We start from the raw sequence: 21,410 nt of genomic DNA on the forward strand, positions 1-21,410 counted from the left end.
AATGACTCAACACAGCTTCAAATCTGCACAGAATACTGTACGTGTGAATAGACCCTAAACAATTTTTGACATGTCAAACGTTTAGATTGCCTCTGGTTTCAGTCCTTAGAAGACTCACTGCGATCATGAGTGACAGCCAGATGAAGTGTCACTCAAGCAGACTTATGCCCTTAGTCTTTAACCCGTTCCCGGCATATGACATATAGTTACGTCATGGGCGGGAATATACGTTAACGGTAAATGTGTATGTATAGAAAGAAAATTAAAATCTGTCGTTTAGTGTAGGGATCGACCGATTATCGGTTTGGCCGATATTCACGATTTTGGACGTTATCGGTATCGGCAATTACCTTGCCGATAATTAGAGATGAGCGGATTTACAGTAAATTCGATTCGTCACGAACTTCTCGGCTCGGCAGTTGATGACTTATCCTGCATAAATTAGTTCAGCTTTCAGGTGCTCCGGTGGGCTGGAAAAGGTGGATACAGTCCTAGGAAAGAGTCTCCTAGGACTGTATCCACCTTTTCCAGCCCACGGGAGCACCTGAAAGCTGAACTATTTTATGCAGGATAAGTCATTAACTGCCGAGCCGAGAAGTTTGTGACGAATCATATTTCTGTAAATTCGCTCATCTCTACCGATAATGCCAAGCCACTATATTTTGAAAAAGCAATGGTTTTAGGTAGCTGCACAACGTTTTTCTTTGTACGGCAATAAAGGGGTTAGTTCAAATATCAAATGTTGCCCCCTTATTCACAGGATAGGGGGTGCCAGCTGTTCAGTAGGGATCTGACTGCTGGAATGCACACTGGTCCTGTTAATGGAGGTCTGTTGTCACCTGAATGAATGTATGGACATCAGGCATTAGTGACCTGCGCTCCATTTATTTCTATGGGGCTTCAGAGCTTGACAATAACCGGAAGCCCCATAGAGAATAAATGGATCCCTGACATAGTGTCCATGCTGCTTCTCCATTCGTTTAAAGGGGTACTACATTTTTTTTTTTTTTTTAAATCAACTGCTGCCAGAAAGTTAAATTGATTTGTAAAGGACTTCTATTAAAAAAATCTTTATCCTTCCAGTACTTATTAGCACCTGTATGCTACAGAGGAAATTCTTTTCATTTTGAATTTCTTTTTTGTCTAGTCCACAGTGCTCTCTGCTGACACCTGATGCCCGTATCAGGAACTGTCCAGAGCAGCATAGGTTTGCTATGAGGATTTTCTCCTGCTCTGGACAGTTCCTGATACGGGCATCAGGTGTCAGCAGAGAGCACTGTGGACAAGACAAAAAAAGAAGTTCAAAAAAAAAATAATTTCCTCTGGAGCATACAGCTGCTAAAAAGTACTGGAAGGGTAACATATTTTTTGATAGAAGTCATTTACATATCTGTTTAACTTTCTGGCACCAGTTGATTTAAAAAAAATAGTTTTCCACCGGAGTACCCCTTTAGGGACCTCCTTTTGTAATAGGAGGATAACAAATTTAATTTAATATGGAAAACCACTCTTCATTGGGGTCCTGCAGAGAAAATATACTATAAGGATACGTTCAAGCGAGCAGATTTTCCGCACGGATTTCGCTGCGGATCTGCAGCTGAAGGACCTCTATATGCTGCCTTTACATGTGCCTGCTCGGAGCGGCAATACGCCAAGACGAGCACACACACTGCAATGTGCGAGTTGCCGCACGCATGCGCAGTATACTCGCACATCCCGGCAGCTCTTGGTCTAGCTCATTGAGCAGGGGGAGCGGCCGCAATGTGTCAGTGTGTCTGCTCTTAGCAGAGTATTGCAGATCCGAGCAGGCACATGTAAAAGCAGCATACAGAGGTCCTTCAGCGGCGGATCTGCTGCGTAAAATACGCTGCAAATCCGCTCGTCTGAACGCACCCTAACATGGCACCCTAAATGGACAAGCACCTTATTACATTGTCATGCCAAGTCCATTCGGATGGGAGTTCCTTTTTCCAACAGTTCTCTCTTTCTAATAGAGGGGGTGGGGGGGGGGGGTCTTTGCACATCTTATTTAGGATGTGTGGCTTAATTGGATATTTCTTACCACAGTGTTTTCCAACCAGGGTGCCTCCAGCTGTTGCAAAACTACAACTCCCAGCATGCTGGGAGTTGTAGTTTTGCAACAGCTGGAGGCACCCTGGTTGGGAAACACTGGCTTACCGCAATAGGTACCTCATAGCTTTTATCCTGTCTAAATGGCTGCTTTAACCGTTTGTATTTTTTGTTTTAGGTGTTTCCAGATACTATATCCCACAGTGAACAGTTTGTCCCTCATGCACCTTCCTTACGCCGGGCCACCCCTGTACGGAGGACTGTCCGCCATGTCATAGTAGCGCCCTCACCCTTAAGTTGTCTACTTTCACACCTGCACAATGAAATTCCGAGACCAGGTGAGCACGCTATCTGAGTGGTTCAAGGGCTGGAACGAGTGCGAGCAGACGGTGGCCCTTCTTTCTCTCCTGAAAAGGATTACGAGGACCCAGGCGCGATTCCTACAGCTATGCTTGGAGCACTCTCTATCGGACTGCTCTGAGATACACATCCTCGAGACAGAGGCCAACAGCGCTGGTGAGTAACACAGGACGACTGGACACCAAACTGCTATCTGTAACCATAGAGCAGTGTTTCCCAACCAGGGTTCCTTCAGCTGTTGCAAAACTACAACTCCCATCAAGATAGATAGATAGAGATATAGATATATATATATATATATATATATATATATATATATATATATATATATCTATATCTCTATCTCTAGAATAAACAGAGCAGGAATGCAGATAAGCAGCTGCCAAACCAATGTTCTCGCTGAGAACTATCTAACAGGTCAGATCCATAGTTCCTTTGACAGACCTTAAAGGAGAACTCCGGAATATAAAAATTGTCCCCCATAGTGCCGGCAGTAAAAAAAAAAAATAAAGATGTACATACCTTCCTCTGCTCTCCCGGGGCCTCTGGTAACCGGCTCCGGTCTCCGCCACGATCCTCTTCCTGGTTGCCGGTGGTCGGCGAGTCATACTGCACTCAGCTAATCACCAGCCGCAGTGAAGTCCCGACTCGGCCGGCGATGGGCTGAGCGGCAGTGTGACGTTTTCGGCCTCGGCAGCAGATGCCGGTGTAGTGAAGAATTTTGTGTACTGATACTGCGTTCTCACACTGCCGCTCAGCCTATCGCCGGCCAAGTCGGACTTCGCTGCGGCTGGTGATTGGCTGAGTGCAGTATGATTCTCCGACCACCGGCAACCAGGAAGAGGATCACGGCGGAGACCGGAGCCGTTTACCGGAGGCCCCGGGGGAGCGGAGGATGGTATTTACATCTTTATTTTTTTACTGCCGGCAGTATGGAGGACAATTTTTATATTCCGGAGTTCTCCTTTAACCCCTTAAGGACCACGGGTTTTTCCGTTTTTGTACTTTAGTTTTTTCCTCATCAGCTTCTAAAAATCATAACACTTTCAATTTTTCACCTACAGACTCATGAGGACTTATTTTTTTGCATCACCAATTTTACTTTGTAACAACATCAATCCTTTCACCACAAAATTTATGGCGAACCCAGAAAAAAAATATTTTTGGGGGGCAAAATTGGGGGGGAAAAGTCATTTTTAAACTTTTGGGGTCTTCCAATTCTACGCAGTGCACCATACTTTTATTCTGTAGGTCCATTACGGTTACAATGATACCCAATTTATATAGGTTTTTCTTTATTTCACTACTTAAAAAGAATAACTACATGCACCAAAATGTATACGTTTAAAATTGTCATCTTCTGACCCCTCTAACTTTTTTATTTTTCTGTATATGGGGTGGTATGAGGGCTCATTTTTTGCGCTATGATCTTATGAAGTTTTTATCGGTACCATTTTGATTTTGATGGGACTTCTTGATCGTTTTTTATACATTTTATTTTTTTGAGTATAGAAAGTGACCAAAAATACGCAATTTTGGACTTTGGTCCGCATACGCCATTGACCGTGCGGTTTAACATTATATTTTTATAGTTCGGACAGTTACGCATGCGGCGATATCACATGTTTCTTTTTTTATATGGAATTTGGGAAAAGGGAGCTGTTTTAATCTTTTAATAAGGAAGGGGTTAATGTGTGTCTTTTGGTTTTTTTTTTTTTGGTTTTTTTTTTACACTTTTTATTAAAATGATCATTATCATTAGATTCCTCATACAGATCAATGAGGTCCACCCCACTGGACCACCAGGGAGTGTTCACAGCTTCCTTTAGGCTGTGGCTTTATCAAGGGCTAAGAGGCAAATGGCGTGCAAACAAGCCTTGCAGGGGTTTAAATAACCTCCTGTCTCTGACGTCATTGAAACATGTCACTTCCTGTATTGTCATGACATCTCATTGGTCACAATCCCGTGCAGACTATTGATTGATCGCTTCCTGGCCAATAGAATTTAGACCAGGATGCATCCTGCTATATTCACTTGATTGACAGCATCCTTGACCAACCAGCAGAGTCCATTCATACTTCTGAACTCCTCATTGGTGCCAGAAGTTGTCCACGTATGTGCGCCATTAATCCTGCGCTAACTGATAGATAGATAGATCACACGATCTTAGCGGTATTATGAATAATACTCCCTTGCCTTGATGTTCTATACCACCGTTGCCAGGTTAGTTGCCCCAATGTCGCCAGATAGTAACTAATTTAGTGTTCTTGAATTAGGTTAGCGATACTCCTGCTGCGCAGTCGTGTGTTCACATTGAGTGGTTGTATTGTGTATCACAGTTTCTATAACAATAGCCATGTGCGAACCATAATGCAATGAAGGTAGAAATCGGCTAAGTGCCGGCGCATATGTCTTTCGCGCAGCTTCCTGGTTAGTGGCTGTATATGACTAAGTACTCGCGCACGTTCCTCTGCGCATCCGCACTGCGCATGCGTTCATAACGGAGGTTCGGGAATCTATCAGTTAGCGCAGGATTAATGGCGCACATACGTGGACAACTTCCGGCACCAATGAGGAGTTCAGAAGTATGAATGGACTCTGCTGGTTGGTCAAGGATGCTGTCAATCAAGTGAATATAGCAGGATGCATCCTGGTCTAAATTCTATTGGCCAGGAAGCGATCAATCAATAGTCTGCACGGGATTGTGACCAATGAGATGTCATGACAATACAGGAAGTGACATGTTTCAATGACGTCAGAGACAGGAGGTTATTTAAACCCCTGCAAGGCTTGTTTGCACGCCATTTGCCTCTTAGCCCTTGATAAAGCCACAGCCTGTGGCGAAACGTCGGGCGGGCAATGTGTTAGATTTTTAATTGTCTCACACTATAGATTGTGGACTGCAGCCACAATCTATCTTTTCAATTCACTCAATATAGCATGCAGTGTCATGCCAATCAATGTATTATGGATCAATATGTGTGAGGTTATTTTAATCTTGGCTCATTTAAACGTTAAGTTTTATATTGGGTGGGAAATTTAGGGTCTTAGTGACCGCTTAGCGGTCAAATGTTAATAATATTGGATTTACCCTCCACTCATAGGTCCCCCTTGTTGCATTCACAGCTTCCTTTAGGCGCCTCTGTCAACTTTTACATCGGCGATCTAAAGGATTAATAGCAAGCTGCGGCGATCGCCTCATGTCGGCTATTAACATCGGCTACAAGAATCAGCTGGGGGCTGGCCGGTATGACTCGAGGTCAAGTCGGGAGCCCGCGCCATACCCCGTTAACGGCACATGGACGAGTATACACGTTCATGGTCGTTAACCAGTTAAAGGGGTACTCCGGCGAAAAACATCTTATCCACTATCAAAAACATAGGGGATAAGATGTTAGATCGTGGGGATTACGCCTCTGGGGACCCCCGCTATCTCTCCTGCACCACCCCCATTTTTTGCTGCACACAGCCGTCACGCCTCCTCCCATAGACTTGCATTGAGGGGTCCGGGTCTGATGTCATGAGGGGGGCGGGGCTATGACGTCAAGAGCTCCCACCGCCGCCTCCAGCTTTCGGAACAGTTTGTTCCAAACACTGAGCAGCGGGGTACTCAGATGGATGTCTCATTAATGGAAACCTGTCATCAATTTCATGCTGCCTGAACAATGAGCAGTATGGAATGGGTATATCTTATTAAAATTGGGGCGGGGTGTATTTTATTATTATTTTTACAAAGTTGAAACTAGAGGTTCTTCCATTAAAGAAATGGTAAGTGCATTCATAGATCTAACAACCGCCAGGCCTATTTAGGCTGCTTCTCTGTTCTGTATAGAAATGACTGCCGGCAGCTCCTTCTCTTTATGTAATTACACAAACAAGAACAGCAGGAGGATGGAAGATCTGTGCTGGGAAGTGACGGGTCACAATACACAGTTTAGCAAGACTTTGCTGGTTTTCTTTCATATTTTTTTATTTTTATATATATATATTTTTTTTAATCCATTCCATTTTATACAACCACTGATGATACATATCGGCACCATTGACAAAGTAAGAGGTAGGTGGAGTGTCCTTAAAAATTATTTCAGGGACTTAGGCTACAAGCTTAAGGCAAGGACCTCCAAGGTAGTATTTTCTGAAATATTACCTGTACCACGAGCCGCACCAGAGAGGCAGCGGGAGATCAGGGAGGTAAACAAGTGGCTCAGAAGCTGGTGTAGGAAGGAGGGGTTTGGGTTCATGGAGAACTGGGCCGACTTCACTGTCAGATACCGGCTCTACCGTAGGGACGGGCTGCACCTCAATGGGGAGAAGATGGCTAGAAGGGTGGAGGAGTGTTTAAACTAGGGACTGGGGGAGGGAACCTACAACATAGAAGGGGGAAGATAGTGTAGATAGAGAGAGGGGGGACTAAGTAATATACCTGGGGGTGGAGCAGAGGGGGGGGTTAGATTAGTTAATAGGGATAGGCTTCATAGGAAGAAAAAACATACATCGCTGAATTGCATGATGACTAATGTGAGAAGTCTGATCAATAAAACAGGAACTGGAGTGGTTGTCTGAGGAGGATTATGACATAATGGATATAACAGAGACTTGGTTGGACGATAGTTGTGACTGGGCGGTCAACATACAGGGTTATAGTCTATTCAGGAAGGATCGGACAAAACGGAAAGGGGGAGGAGTTTGTCTGTATGTTAAATCGAGTCTGAAGGCCGCACTGTGGGAGGATATACGGGAGGGAAAGGATAATGTGGAGTCATTATGGGTAGAAATATATGGAGATAAAAATACATTCTGATAGGGGTTTGTTATAAGCCACCAAATATAATGGAAGAGGCAGAAGATCAATTACTGAGGCAAATAAACAAGGCAGCAAATCAGAATGAGGTGATAATAATGGGGACTATAACTATCCTGATATAAACTGGGAGACTGAGACCTGTGAATCTCATAAAGGAAACAGATTTCTGACTATAACTAAAGACAATTATCTGTCCCAAATGGTGCAGGGCCCGACCAGAGGGGGCGCCATACTAGACTTAATATTAACCAACAGACCTGACAGAGTAACTAATGTGCGAGTAGAAGGACACCTAGGAAATAGTGATCATAATATAATACATTATAACTAGTTCTTCAATAAGGGAATCTCTCGAGGGGCCACAAAAACAGTGAACTTTAGGAAGGCAAAGTTTGATCAACTCAGAGAAGCCCATAACTCCTTAAGAACCCGGGCTTTTTCCGTTTTTTCATTTTCAATTTTTCCTCCTTCACTTTAAAAAATCATAACTCTTTAAAATTTTCACCTAAAATTCTATATGATGGCTTATTTTTTGCGTCACTAATTCTACTTTGTAATGACATTAGTCATTTTACCCAAAAATCTACGGTGAAACAGGAAAAAAAATCAATGTGCTACAAAATTGATGAAAAAACAATATTTTGTAAGCTTTGGGGGCTTCCGTTTTTACGTAGTACATTTTTCGGCAAAAATGACACCTCCTCTTTATTCTGTAGGTCCATATGGTTAAAATGATACCCTACTTATATAGGTTTGATTTTGTCGCACTTCAGAAAAAAATCATGACTACATGCAGGAAAATGTATACGTTTAAAATGGTCATTTTCTGACCCCTATAACTTTTTTATTTTTCGGTGTTCAGGGCGCTATGAGGGCTCATTTTTTGCGCCGTGATCTGAAGTTTTTAGCAGTACCATTTTTGTTCTGATCAGACTTTTTGATCACTTTTTATAAAAATTTTTGTGGTATAAAAAGTGATCAAAAATGCGCTATTTTGGACATTCAACGTGCGGTTTAAAAAGCAGTATATTTTTATAATTCGGACATATGTTTATTTTTATTTACACAGTTTTTTTTTATTGTTGGAAATGCCGGCTGATTCAAACTTTTATTAGGGGAAGGGATAATTGAAAGGGTTAATGATTTTTTTACACTTTTCTTATGCAGTATTATAGCTCCTATAGGGGGGGCTATAACATTGCATGTACTGATCTTTTACACTGATTGATCCATCTCCATAGGAATGGATCAATCAGTGTTTTCGGCGATTGAATGCTCAAGCCTGGATCTCAGATTTGAAGCATTCATTCGGCGATCGGACAGCGCAGGAGAAGGTAAGAAGACCTCCTCCTGTGCTACAGCTGTTCGGGATGCCGGGATTATGCTGCGGCGATCCTGAACAGCTCCTTGAGCTAGCCGGGCAATTTTACTTTTGTTTTTAGCCGCGCGGCTCAGCTTTGAACGCGCGGCTAAAGGGTTAATAGTGCGTGCCACCGCGATCAGTGCTGCGCGCTATTAGCGGCGCGTCCCGGCTTCACTATGACGCCGGGCCCGCCGCAATATGATGCAGGGTCACCGCGTGACCCCGCGTTATATCGCAGGACCGGGACCCAGGACGTACTCATACATCCTGGGTCCTTAAGAGGTTAACAATATAAAATGGGATAATGTTCTCAAAAACAAGAATACTGACCCTAAATGGGAGACTTTTAAAAATATCTTAAATTTTCACTGTAAGATATATATACTTTATGGGAATAAAAGGGTCAGAAATAAAAGAAAACCAATATGGATGAACAAAAATGTTAAGGGGGCAATAAATGACAAAAATAAAGCATTTAAAATACGAAAACAGGACGGCAGTGAAGAAGCATTAAAAAGCTATAGAGAAAAATGTAAAATATGTTAAAAAAAAACAGATAACCGCAAAAATAGAGACAGACTTATTGCCAAAGAAAGTAAAACTGACCCCAAAATGTTCTTTAACTATATAAATAGCAAAAAGGTCAAAAATGAAAGTGTGGGCCCCTTAAAAAATGATGAGGAAGAAATTATAAATGGGGATCAGGAAAAAGCAAATATACTAAACAAATTCTTCTCCACTGTATTCACCGAGGAAAATGAAATGCCAGGTGAAATACAGTGTGATAAGGTAAACTCCCCAGTACAGGTCACCTGTCTAACCCAGGAAGAAGTACAGTGCCACCTAAAAAAAAATCTAAATAGACAAATCACCAGGTCCAGATGGCATTCACCCCCATGTTCTAAAGGAATTAAGTAATGTAATAGACAGACCCCTATTTTTAATATTCAGGGACTCTATAGTAATAGGGACTGTTCCCCAGAACTGGCACATGGCAAATGTGGTACCAATATTTAAAAAGGGATCAAAAGGTGACTCCGGGAATTATAGACCTGTTAGTTTGACCTCCTTTGTATGTAAATTGTTTGAGGGTTTCCTAAGAGATGCTATTTTGGAATATCTTGATAAAAATAAATGTATGACCCTGTATCAGCATGGATTTATGAGGGATCGGTTCTGTCAAACTAACCTGATCAGCTTTTATGAGGAGGTGAGCACCAGACTGGACCAGGGGGAATCACTGGATGTCGTATATCTGGATTTTTCCAAAGCATTTGATACAGTTGCACATAAAAGGTTGGTTCATAAAATGAGAAGGATGGGGCTGGGGGAGAATGTGTATAAGTGGGTAAGTAACTGGCTCAATGATAGGAAACAGAGGGTGGTTATTAATGGTACTTATTCTGATTGGGTGACTGTTACTAGTGGGGTACCACAGGGGTCCGTCTTGGGTCCTATTCTATTTAATATATTTATTAATGACCTTGTAGAGGGGTTGAATAGTAAAGTAGCAATCTTTGCAGATGATACTAAACTCTGTAAAGCGGTAAACACTATAGAGGACAGTGCACTGTTACAATTGGATCTGGATAGGTTGGAGGTTTGGGCTGGGGTGTGGCAGATGAGGTTCAACACTGATAAATGTAAGGTAATGCACATGGAAAAGGACTTAGGAGTCTTAGTTAACAGTAAATTTAGCTGTAGTGACCAGTGTCAGGTAGCTGCTGCCAAGGCTAATAAAATCATGGGGGCATCAATAGGGGCATAGATGCCCACGACAAGGAAATAATTCTACCATTGTACAAATCACTAGTCAGACCACACATAGAATACTGTGTACAGTACTGGGCACCAGTGTACAAGAAATAAATAGTGGAGCTGGAGAGGGTTCAAAGACGGGCAACCAGGGTAATACGGGGAATGGGAGGACTACAGTACCCAGAAAGATTATCAGAATTGGGGTTATTTAGTTTAGAAAAAAGAAGGCTTAGGGGTGACCTAATAACTATGTATAAATATATCAGGGGGCCGTACAGAGATCTCTCCATGATCTATTTATACCCAGGACTGTATCTATAACAAGGCGGCATCCTCTACGTCTAGAGGAAAGAAGGTTTCTACACCAGCACAGACGGGGGTTCATTACTGTAAGAGCAGTGAGACTGTGGAATTCTCTGCCTGAGGAGGTGGTCATGGGGAACTCTGTGAAAGAGTTCAAAAGGGGTCTGGATGCATTTTTGGAGAATAATAACATTACAGGTTATGGATTTTAGATCTATAGGGACAGAACGTTGATCCAGGGATTTATTCTGCCATATTTGGAGCCGGGAAGGAGTTTCAACTCAGTAGGGACTCACTTGGGTTATAGGTTGAACTTGATGGACTTTGGACTTGATGGTCTTTTTTCAACCTTATGAACTATGTTACACTATCTAATACTATTTTTATAGAAATGTAGTTATTTTAGTTGCATTTTTTTTATAGTTTAGCTTGCAACTATGCAGTAAGGTTTAAAAATGGGTTCGTTAGTTTGATGTGCTTAAGAAAATAATATCGTTAAAGTTATTCGGTGACTGACTTTATATTGGTGTGGGAGGCGCGTTGTTTTTTTTTTTTTTTTAAACATAATCTGCCTACTTTTAGGTTTTCTTTTTTGTTTTGTTTTTGAAACTGGGTATCAATAGCTGCCCATGTGGGAACTATTTGCCCCCCCCGCCCCCATGTCATGACATTAGTTTCTGGCATAGCTGATCTGGGTCTGCCAACACCCATCAGCTCTGCCTTGCTGTGTGGGCACCCGATGATCACGCAGTATAATGAAGAAAGCTTTGCCACTGCCTCTATTTATTACACACAAGTGACTACAGACGGCTTCTCTATCTCTACTGGACCTGCTGCTGTTCTCAAAAGCTGAGAACCCAACCTTCTACTAGATTGCAGGAGCTTTAACCCCTTAAGGACCAGGCCAATTTTCACTGTAGGACCAGAGCGTTTTTTGCACATCTGACCACTTTCACTTTAAGCATTAATAACTCTGGGATGCTTTTACCTATCATTCTGATTCAGAGATAGTTTTTTCGTGACATATTCTACTTTGTTATTGGTAACATTTTGTCGATACTTGCACCATTTCTTAGTGAAAAATTCAAAAAATGTAGCATTTTTCTAACTTTGAAGCTCTCTGCTTGTAAAGAAAATAGACATTCTTCTTAAATTATATTTTGATTCACATATACAATATGTCTACTTTATGTTTGCATCATAAAGTTAACATGGTTTTTACTTTGGACGACATCAGAGGCTTCAAAGTTCAGCAGCAATTTTCCAATTTTTCACCAAATTTTCAAAATCGGAATTTTGGTTTGAAGTGGATTTGAAGGGCCTTCATATTAGAAACACCCCACAAATGACCTCATTATAAAAAGTGCACCCCTCAAAGTATTCAAAATGACATTCAGTAAGTGTTAACCCTTTAGGTGTTTCACAGGAATAGCAGCAAAATGAAGGAGAAAATTCAAAATCTTCATTTTTTTTACACTTGCGCGTTCTTCTGAGTATGGAAATACCCCATGTGTGGACGTCAAGTGCTCTGCGGTCGAACTACAATGCTCAGAAGAGGAGGAGCGCCATTAAGCTTTTGAAAAGGGAATCTGTTTGGAATGGGCCCGTGTGTGTTTACAAAACCCCCACGTGGTGCCAGAACAGTGGAGCACCCCACATGTGACCCCATTTTGGAAACTACACCCCCCCACAGAATATAATAAGGGGTACAGTGAGCATTTACACCCCACTGGTGTTTGACAGATCTTTGGGTTGTGCAAATGAAAAATTACAATTTTCATTTTCACGGACCACTGTTCCAAAAATCTGTCAGACCCCTGTGGGGTGTAAATGCTCACTGTACCCCTTACATTACATGAGGGGTGTAGTTTCCAAAATGGGGTCACGTGAGTATTTATTTTTTTGCGTTTGTCAGAACCGCTGTAAAATCAGCCACCCCTGTGCAAATCACCAATTTAGTCCTCAAATGTACATATTGCGCTCATTTCTGAGCCTTGTTGTGCCCCCGCCAAGCATTTTACGCCCACATATGGGGTATTTCCGTACTCAGGAGAAATTGCGTTACAAATTTTGGGGGTCCTTTCCTTTTACCTCTTGTGAAAATAAAAAGTAAAGGACAACACCAGCATGTTAGTGTAAAAAAATTTTTTTTACACTAACAGGCTGGTGTAGACCCCTACTTTTCTTTTTCATAAGGGGTAAAAGGAGAAAAAGCCCCCCAAAATTTGTAGTGCAATTTCTCCCGATTACGGAAATACCCCATATGTGGCCCTAAACTGTTTCCTTGAAATACGTCAGGGCTCCGAAGTGAGAGAGCGCCATGCGCATTTGAGGACTTAATTAGGGATTGCATAGGGGTGGACATAGGGGTATTCTATGCCACGGATTCCCAAACAGGGTGCCTCCACCTGTTGCTAAACTCCCATCATGCCTGGACAGTCAGTGGCTGTCTGGAAATGCTGGGAGTTGTTGTTTTGCAACAGCTGGAGGCTCCGTTTTGGAAACACTGCCGTACAAGACGTTTTAAATTTTTATTGGGGGGGGGGGGGGGCAGTGTAAGGGGGTGTATATTTAGTGTTTTACCCTTTGTATTGTGGTAGTGTAGTGTTTTTAGGGTACATTCACACTGGCGGCGGTTTACAGTGAGCTTACCGCTAGGAGTATGCGCTGCGGCGAAAAATTTGCCACAACTCATACTTGAAGCAGGAAACTTACTGTAAACCTGCCTGTGTGAATGTACCCTGTACATTCACATGGGGGGGGGGGGGCAAACCTCCAGCTGTTTCAAAACTGCAACTCCCAGCATGCACTGACAGACGGTGCATGCTGGGAGTTGTACTTTTGCAACTTCTGGAGGCACACTGGTTGGAAAACCTTCAGTTAGGTTCTGTTACCTAACTCAGTATTTACCAGCCAGTGTGCCTCCAGCTGTTGCAAAACTACAACTCCCAGCATGTACTGATCGCCGAAGGGCATGCTGGGAGATGTAGTTATGCAACAGCTGGTGGTACACAACTAAAACTCCCAGCATGCTGAGACAGCTGTTTGCTGTTTGGGCATGCTGGGATTTGCAGTTTTGCAACATCTGTAGGGCTACAATTTAGAGATCTCCAAACTGTGGACCTCCTGCTGTTGCAAAACTACAGATCCCAGCATGCCCAGACAGCAAACTGCTGTTTGGGCATGCTAGGAGTTGCAGTTTTGCAACATCTGGAGGGCCACAGTTAGAGATCACTGCCAGTGATCTCCAAACTGGGGCCCTCCAGCTGTTGCAAAACTACAAATCCCTGCATACCCAAACAGCTGTCTGGGCATGCTGGGAGTTGTAGTTTTGCAACATCTGAAGGGTTACAGTTTAGAGACCACCGTATAGTGGTCTCAAACTGTACCCTCCAGATGATGCTAGGCAACTTACCGGCTTCCGTCGGATCCAGGGAGCCTGCCGCACGACATCGCCGCCCGCCAATCTCCTCCACCGATGGTCGCCCGCAGCCTCGCCCACGAGGTAGGTGGATCTTTGGCACCGGTCCTCGTTTCCCCGTTCTGCCCCGTCTATTGTGGGTGGGCAGAACGGGGAAACCGAAAGTAAAGCGGCGGGGGGCCCCTGATCTGCTATTGGTGGCGAGTCTAGACCACCAACAGCAGGGATAGGAGGGGTGCCACCTCACTCCTATCAGTTCAGGGGGATCTTGGGTGTCTTGGACAACCACGATCCCCGTTACATTCCGGGTCGCCATAGACCCGTATGACCCGGAATAGCCGCAAATCGCAAGTGTGAATTCACTTGCGATTTGCGTCGATCAGCCGACATGGGGGGCTCTGACCCCCCTGGGCATTTGCGCGGAGGGCCTGCTGCTGCCGTGCGGCAGGGACCGAAATTCCCACGGGCGTACAGGTAGACCCTTGGTCCTTAAGTACCAGGGATCAAAGGCGTACCTGTACGCCCTAGGTCCTTAAGGGGTTAAAGGGGTACCCCGCTGCACCAGCCTTTGGAACATTTTGTTCCGAACTCTTGGAGGGGTCGTGACTCCACTGACACGTCCCACGTGCCATTACTCCATGCTCCCTCAATGTAAGTCTATGGGAGGGGGATGGGTGGCCACCACGCCCCCTCCTATAGACTTTCATAAGAAGGGGCGTGCCATGATGTCACGGTGACGTAGCCGTGACATCATGATTCCCACCACCTGCACCCAGTGTTCTATATTCACACCGGGTCCTGCACAGAGATTTCTCCTTTGGATAGGGGATAAAGAACTCCGTTAAGCTTGTGCCGTAAAGTTACTGACCCTGATTTAAATCCCCGGACCATGCGTCTATACACATAACACGTGGTCTACAGGATGAAGTCTTGCCATGGAAATTTTTTATTTAAAGGGGCATTCCACAATCTGACAATTATCCCCTGTACTCTGGATACGGGATAATTATTGCAACTTGGAATGCCCCATAAATGTCTGCCATAAATTTAGAATAGTTGGTGATATGTAAGTGAGAGAAGACCCTACATTCTAGAGTCCACGGTGTCTGAAAAATGACTGGAAATAACTTGATCAGTAATATTATTTCTTGTTTTTTGTCTGCAGCTCTCATTAGTCAGTGGCACCAGGAATCTAAAGAGAAGGTGATCTCCCTGCTGTTGTCCCATCTGCCACTGCTGCAACCCCGGAACACAGAAGCGAAATGCGAGTACATGAAACTGCTGCAAAAAGTGCTGGCGTACACCACCGAGAGCAACCTGTACATCGAAGAGAGCCGACAGCTCCTGTCCTATGCACTGATCCATCCAGCCACCACGCTGGACGATCGCAACTCTCTCGCACTGTGGCTAAACCATCTGGAAGAGCGACTGTCCACAGGCTACGGCCGACATGGCACACATCTGCGGCAGGGTTCTGATGAATGGCAGGCCCCAGGGGAACCCAGCATGGGAGAGTCTGGGCATAGTTGGCATGAAAAGCCAATGCGAGAAAATGGACTTATGCCCTTCCCTTCTTCCAGTTCAGTGCCCTCTGCCATCTTGAATGTGGGTGGTAGTTCAGGTAAGAGTCATTTAAAGGATACTCTGTGGCAGTGTTTCCCAACCCGTGTGCCTTTAGTGTTAACCCGGGGTACTCCGGTGGAAATGTTTTTTGTTTTTAATCAACTGGTTCCAGAAAGTTAAACAGATTTGTAAAGGACTTCTATTAAAAAATCTTTACCCTTCCAGTACTTTTTAGCAGCTGTATGCAACAGAGGAAATTCTTTTCTCTTTGAATTTTTTTGTCTTGTCCACAGTGCTCTCTGCTGACATCTGATGCCCGTATCAGGAACTGTCCAGAGCAGGAGAAAATCCCCATAGCAAACCAATGCTGCTCTGGACAGTTCCTGACACAGACAGAGGTGTCAGCAGAGAGCACTGTGGACAAGACAAAAAACATTCAAAAAGAAAAAAATTTCCTCTGTAGCACATACAGCTGCTAAAAATTACTGGAAGGGTAAAGATTTTTTAATAGAAGTAATTTACAAATCTGTTTAACTTTCTGGCACCAGTTGATTTAAACATTTTTTTTTTTTTTTTACCCCTTTAACCCCTTCCCGACCTATGACATACCTGTACGTCATGGGTGGCAAGGTGTTCCCGACCCATGACATACAGGTGCGTCATGAACATTACTGCCGCTACTCGCGGCATCCCGCAGCGCCCGGAAAGATGGTGGCTATCACTGATAGCCAGCCATCTTACCATGCGACCACGGGGGGTTTCATCCCCCCCCCCCCCCCCCAGCGATCGCTGCTATCAGCTGGTCAAATCTGACTAGCTGATAGCAGCATTTCGCTATGAAAATACTTAGCAGCGCGGTGTGTAAGTCCCGATCATGGGGATCGGGACACACACCGCTCTAAGTGTCCCTGATCCGTCCCCCGGCGTCACTTACCCGTCCGAGCGGTGTCCCGAGCGGTCCCGGCGTCCTCCATGCGGTCCCGGCTGCGCTGCGTCCCGGCGGTGAGTTTGCAGCAGCAGTGCGGCATCTTCATTGGCAGCAGTGAGATCGCCGTAAAGCGATCTCACTGCTGCCTCTGAGAGTTTCAAAACTGCAACTCCCAGCATGCCCAGACAGCCTTTGGCTTTCTGGGCATGCTGGGAGTTGTAGTTTTGCAACATCTGGAGGCCCACAGTTTGGAGACCACTGTATAATGGTCTCCAATCTGTGCTCTTCCAGATGTTGCAAAACTACAAATCTCAGCATGCTTAGTCTGTCCAGGCATGCTGGGAGTTGTAGTTCTCTAACATCTGGAAGAGCACAGATTGGAGACCATTATACAGTGATCTCCAAACTGTGGACCTCCCAGATGTTGCAAAACTACAACTCCCAGCATGCCCAGACTGCCCAAGCATGCTGGAAGTTGTAGTTCGGCAACATCTGATCCTTCAGATATTGCCGAACTACAACTTCCAGCATGCCTGGGCATGCTGGGAGTTGTAGTTTTGCAACAACTGGAGGCACACTGGTTGGGAAACATTGTCCGTTTCCTACCTCAGTGCCTCCAGCTGTTGCAATTGTTGCAAAACTATAACTCCCAGCATGCACTGACAGACCATGCATGCTGGGAGTTGTAGTTTTGCAACAGCTGGAGGCACACTGGTTTGGAAACACTAAGTTTGGTTGCAAAACACTTGAAAGTTTATTACTTAACTTAGTGTTTCCAAACCAGTGTTCCTCCAGCTGTTGCAAAACTACAACTCCTAGCATGCACGGACAGCCAAAGGGCATGCTCGGAGTTTGCAACAGCTGGATGTTTGCCCCCTCCCCCCCAATGTGAATGTACAGGGTACACTCACATGGGCGGAGGTTTACAGTGAGTGCTGCAAGTTTGAGATGGTGCAAATTTTGCGCTGCAGCTCAAACTTCCAGCGGCAAACTTGCTGTGAACCTCTGCCCATGTGACTGTACCCTAAAAGCATTACACTAACACTAACCTAAAATAAAAAGTAAAAAACACTACATATACACATACGCTACGCTACTGTTTCCAAAACGGAGCCTCCAGCTGTTGCTAAATAATAACTCCCAGTATTTCCGGACAGCCATTGACTGTCCAGGCATGCTGGGAGTTTTGCAACAGCTGGAGGCACCCTGTTAGGGGTATTCTATGCCAATGATTCCCAATGTCCACCCCTATGCAAATCCCTAATTCAGGCCTCAAATGCGCATGGCGCTCTCTCACTTTGGAGCCCTGTCGTATTTCAGGGCAACAGTTTTGGGACACATATGGGGTATCGCCGTACTCGGGAGAAATTGCCTTACAAATTTTGGGGGGCTTTTTCTTCTTTAACCCCTTATGAAAAGGTGAAGTTGGGGTCTACACCAGCATGTTAGTGTAAAAAAATAAATTTTTTACACTGACATGCTGGTGTTGCCCTATACTTTTCATTTTCACAAGAGGTAAAAGGGAAAAAAGACCCTCTAAATTTGTAACGCAATTTCTCCTGAGTACGGAGATACCCCATATGTGGGCGTAAAGTGCTCTGAGGGCGCACAACAAGGCCCAGAAGGGAGAGTGCACCATGTACATTTGAGGCGATTTGCACAGGGGTGGCTGATTGTTACAGCAGTTCTGACAAACGCAAAACAATAAATATCCATATGTGACCCCATTTTGGAAACTACACCCCTCACGGAATGTAATAAGGGGTGCAGTGAGCATTTACACCCCACTGGTGTATGACAGATTTTTGGAACAGTGGTCTGTGAAAATTAAAAATAAAATTTTTGATTTGCACAGTCCACTGTTTCAAATATCTGTCAAACGCCAGTGGGGTGTAAATGCTCACTGCACCCCTTATTAAATTCCATGAGGGGTATAGTTTCCAAAATGGGGTCACATGTGGGGGGGGGGTCCACTGTTCTGGCACCATAGGGGCTTCCTAAATGGGACATGCCCCCCAAAAACCCTTTCAGAAAAACTCACTCTCCAAAATCCCATTGTTGCTCCTTCCCTTCTGAGCCCTCTACTGCGCCCGCCGAACACTTTACATACACATATGAGGTATTTCCTTACTCGAGAGAAATTGGGTTACAAATTTTAGGGTGATTTCTCTCCTTTTACCCCTTGTAAAAATTCAAAAATTGGGTCTACAAGAAAATGCGAGTGTAAAAAATGAAGATTTAGAATTTTCTCCTTCACTTTGCTGCTATTCCTGTGAAACACCTAAAGGGTTAAAACACTTACTGAATGTCATTTTGAATACTTTGGGGGGTGCAGTTTTTATAATGGGGTCATTTATGGGGTATTTCTAATAGGAAGACCCTTAAAATCCACTTCCAACCTGAACTGGGCCCTAAAAAATTACGATTTTGAAAATCTTGAGAAAAATTGGAAAATTGCTGCGGAACTTTGAAGCCCTCTGGTGTCTTCCAAAAGTAAAAACTTGTCAATTTTTTAATGCAAACATAAAGTAGACATATTGTATATGTGAATCAATATGTAATTTATTTGGAATATCCATTTTCCTTTCAAGCAGAGACTTTCAAAGTTAGAAAAATGCGAAATTTTCAACATTTTCATGAAATTTATAGATTTTTTTACCAAGAAAGGATACAAATATCAGTGAAATTATACCAATAACATAAAGTAGAATATGTCACGAAAAAACAATCTCGGAATCAGAATAAGTAAAAGCATCCAAGAGTTATTAATGTTTAAAGTGACAGTGGTCAGATTTTCAAAAAATGCCCAGGTCATGAAGGGGTTAATACTGAGGTCTCAGAAAACTTTAACATTAGTAATACAGATATAACTAAAATATAAGTCCCTGAGTCATGGTTTCCATTTGTTATTGACATCTGTTCATAGGAAACATGAGTGACAACCAATATGGCCGCCACTACTACTCCCACAAGTATTGTCACCCAGCTCCAGGCAAATCTGCCCAGTTATATAGGCAGGCCGATGTGCGACTAGGGTTGCCACCTTTCTTGCCAAAAAATACCGGCCATGCTAATTTGCATAATTATATATGCTTATCACAGGATACACACATGCGGGGGAAATGTTGTCCTATTCTGACCCCTATAACTATTTTTATTTCTCCTTATACGGGGCTGTATGAGGGATCATTTTTTGCGCCAGAGTCCCCCATTAACAACCAGGCCTTTTTAGGCCCTATAGGGTTACTGTCATAAAAAAAAAAACATGTCAGACGTTTTGATTGCTCTGGGTCCCAGTGCTGAGACCCTCACAATTTCTAGATATAGACAGGAGAGCTCAGTCTGACTCATTGCAAAACATGAGCTTTATTAGAAGTCTGTGGAGCCCAATCCTGCAATGAGATGGACTGAACGTCTCCCATCCCAGCTGTATCTAGAAATTGGTGGGGGTCTCTGCAATAATACCTTACATCATCAAAACTTTTAACATGCCTGTGACATGTGAAAAGATTTTTTTTTAAATGACAGTAACAGGAAGTGTTACTATCATTTAAAAAAAAAAAAAAAAAAAAAAATTTTGAGCCGTCTGGGAGCTGAAACTCCCACAGATCGCTAGAATAAGCAGGAAGAAGCACTTGACTAAGCACATCTCTCCGCTGCTGGAGACGGGCTTTAAAGACTTCCTGTAGGGGAGAGACGGGGGCGCTTGACTGAGTATTTTAGCAGTCGGTGGGAAGCTCTGCACCCTGACAAATCTGTTGGCATGCCACTAAAAATGTTTCATTCCAAGACTTTTAACTTTTATATTTCACTTGTTTTCCACCCCTCTGCCAAACTCTAGATATCGGGGTCGCTATTGACAGTGGCATCTTCATGTCAGTCATAGCCAGCCTCCGGAACGCATGGGTTAAGTGTCTGCATAATCACAATGACTTCCATATACCCCTGTTCACCCGCACCAAACCCAAAACACTTAGCGATAAGACTGGTGGACAGCATTAAAGAGTGTTTACTAGTTGTGAGTTATTTAGGTTTTATCCTTCCCCGTTGCTATTGCATGACTGTGCTCAATGGAGGTGGGGAGCTGGCTTGCTGTACTCCCCTACCTCCTCAATATTCGCTGTGTGCCCCTCTTATGAATAGCACACACCATAGCATAATGAAGACGCCGATTCCTCTCTTCACCCAACTTCTGAGTGTAGCGAGGCGGCGACACCTGCACCCTGCTCAAAAAACAGAGAGCTCACTCCTGTGTATGGGCAGAGCAGGGAATATTGAGGAGGCAGGGGAGTACGGCAAGCCGACTCCCCGCCTCCGATGCACACAGCAGCGCAATAACAAGAGGGGGTTAAAGCTACATAACTGCCAATACTGTACCTATTAAAGTAAGCAAACACTATTTTTAATGTTGTTCACCTGCCCTATAACCCAGTTTATTGGGTTTAGTGCGGGTGACCAGCCTGTCAGATTCCCTTTAAAGAGAACCTGTGACCCACTCAGAAATATCTATATAGCTCGGGATGCCCTGATCATACACCTCTTTACCTTTTTTGATGCCCCCTCCTGTCTCTCAGATATGAGGGTTTATGTTTTTGTCTGATAATTCAGGGAATCCTCAGCTAGACGTATATAAGGAAGAGAATATCAAATGATGAGTGTGAGAATAGCCAGGACGTTGAGGGGGGGGGGGTTATGTTAGGCACCAATCATCACTCCCATTATTAAAATGTAATTTACACCCATCTGACTCCCCGAATTGTCAGATATAAACCCTCATATCTCGGGAATGGAAGAATGTCAGGAAACTGTAAAAAGGAGTGTAATCAGCACCGAAAGCTA

The 21,410-nt window shown here is 43.9% G+C and overlaps 1 protein-coding gene across 2 annotated transcripts in view; it reads left to right on the top strand.

The window, feature by feature from the left end:
* Positions 1-21,410, top strand: part of SAMD4B (sterile alpha motif domain containing 4B) — a 43,428-nt gene that overhangs the window by 7,036 nt on the left and 14,982 nt on the right. For both annotated transcript variants that reach the window (XM_056539169.1, XM_056539170.1), the window contains exons 2-3: positions 2,249-2,586; positions 15,246-15,701. In XM_056539169.1, the coding sequence (XP_056395144.1) occupies positions 2,391-2,586; positions 15,246-15,701 (652 nt within the window). In that variant the 5' untranslated portion in view covers positions 2,249-2,390. The remainder of the gene's footprint in view (positions 1-2,248; positions 2,587-15,245; positions 15,702-21,410) is intronic.

This window comes from Hyla sarda, chromosome 9 (assembly GCF_029499605.1).
Source record: "Hyla sarda isolate aHylSar1 chromosome 9, aHylSar1.hap1, whole genome shotgun sequence".
Classification (NCBI taxonomy): domain Eukaryota; kingdom Metazoa; phylum Chordata; class Amphibia; order Anura; family Hylidae; genus Hyla; species Hyla sarda.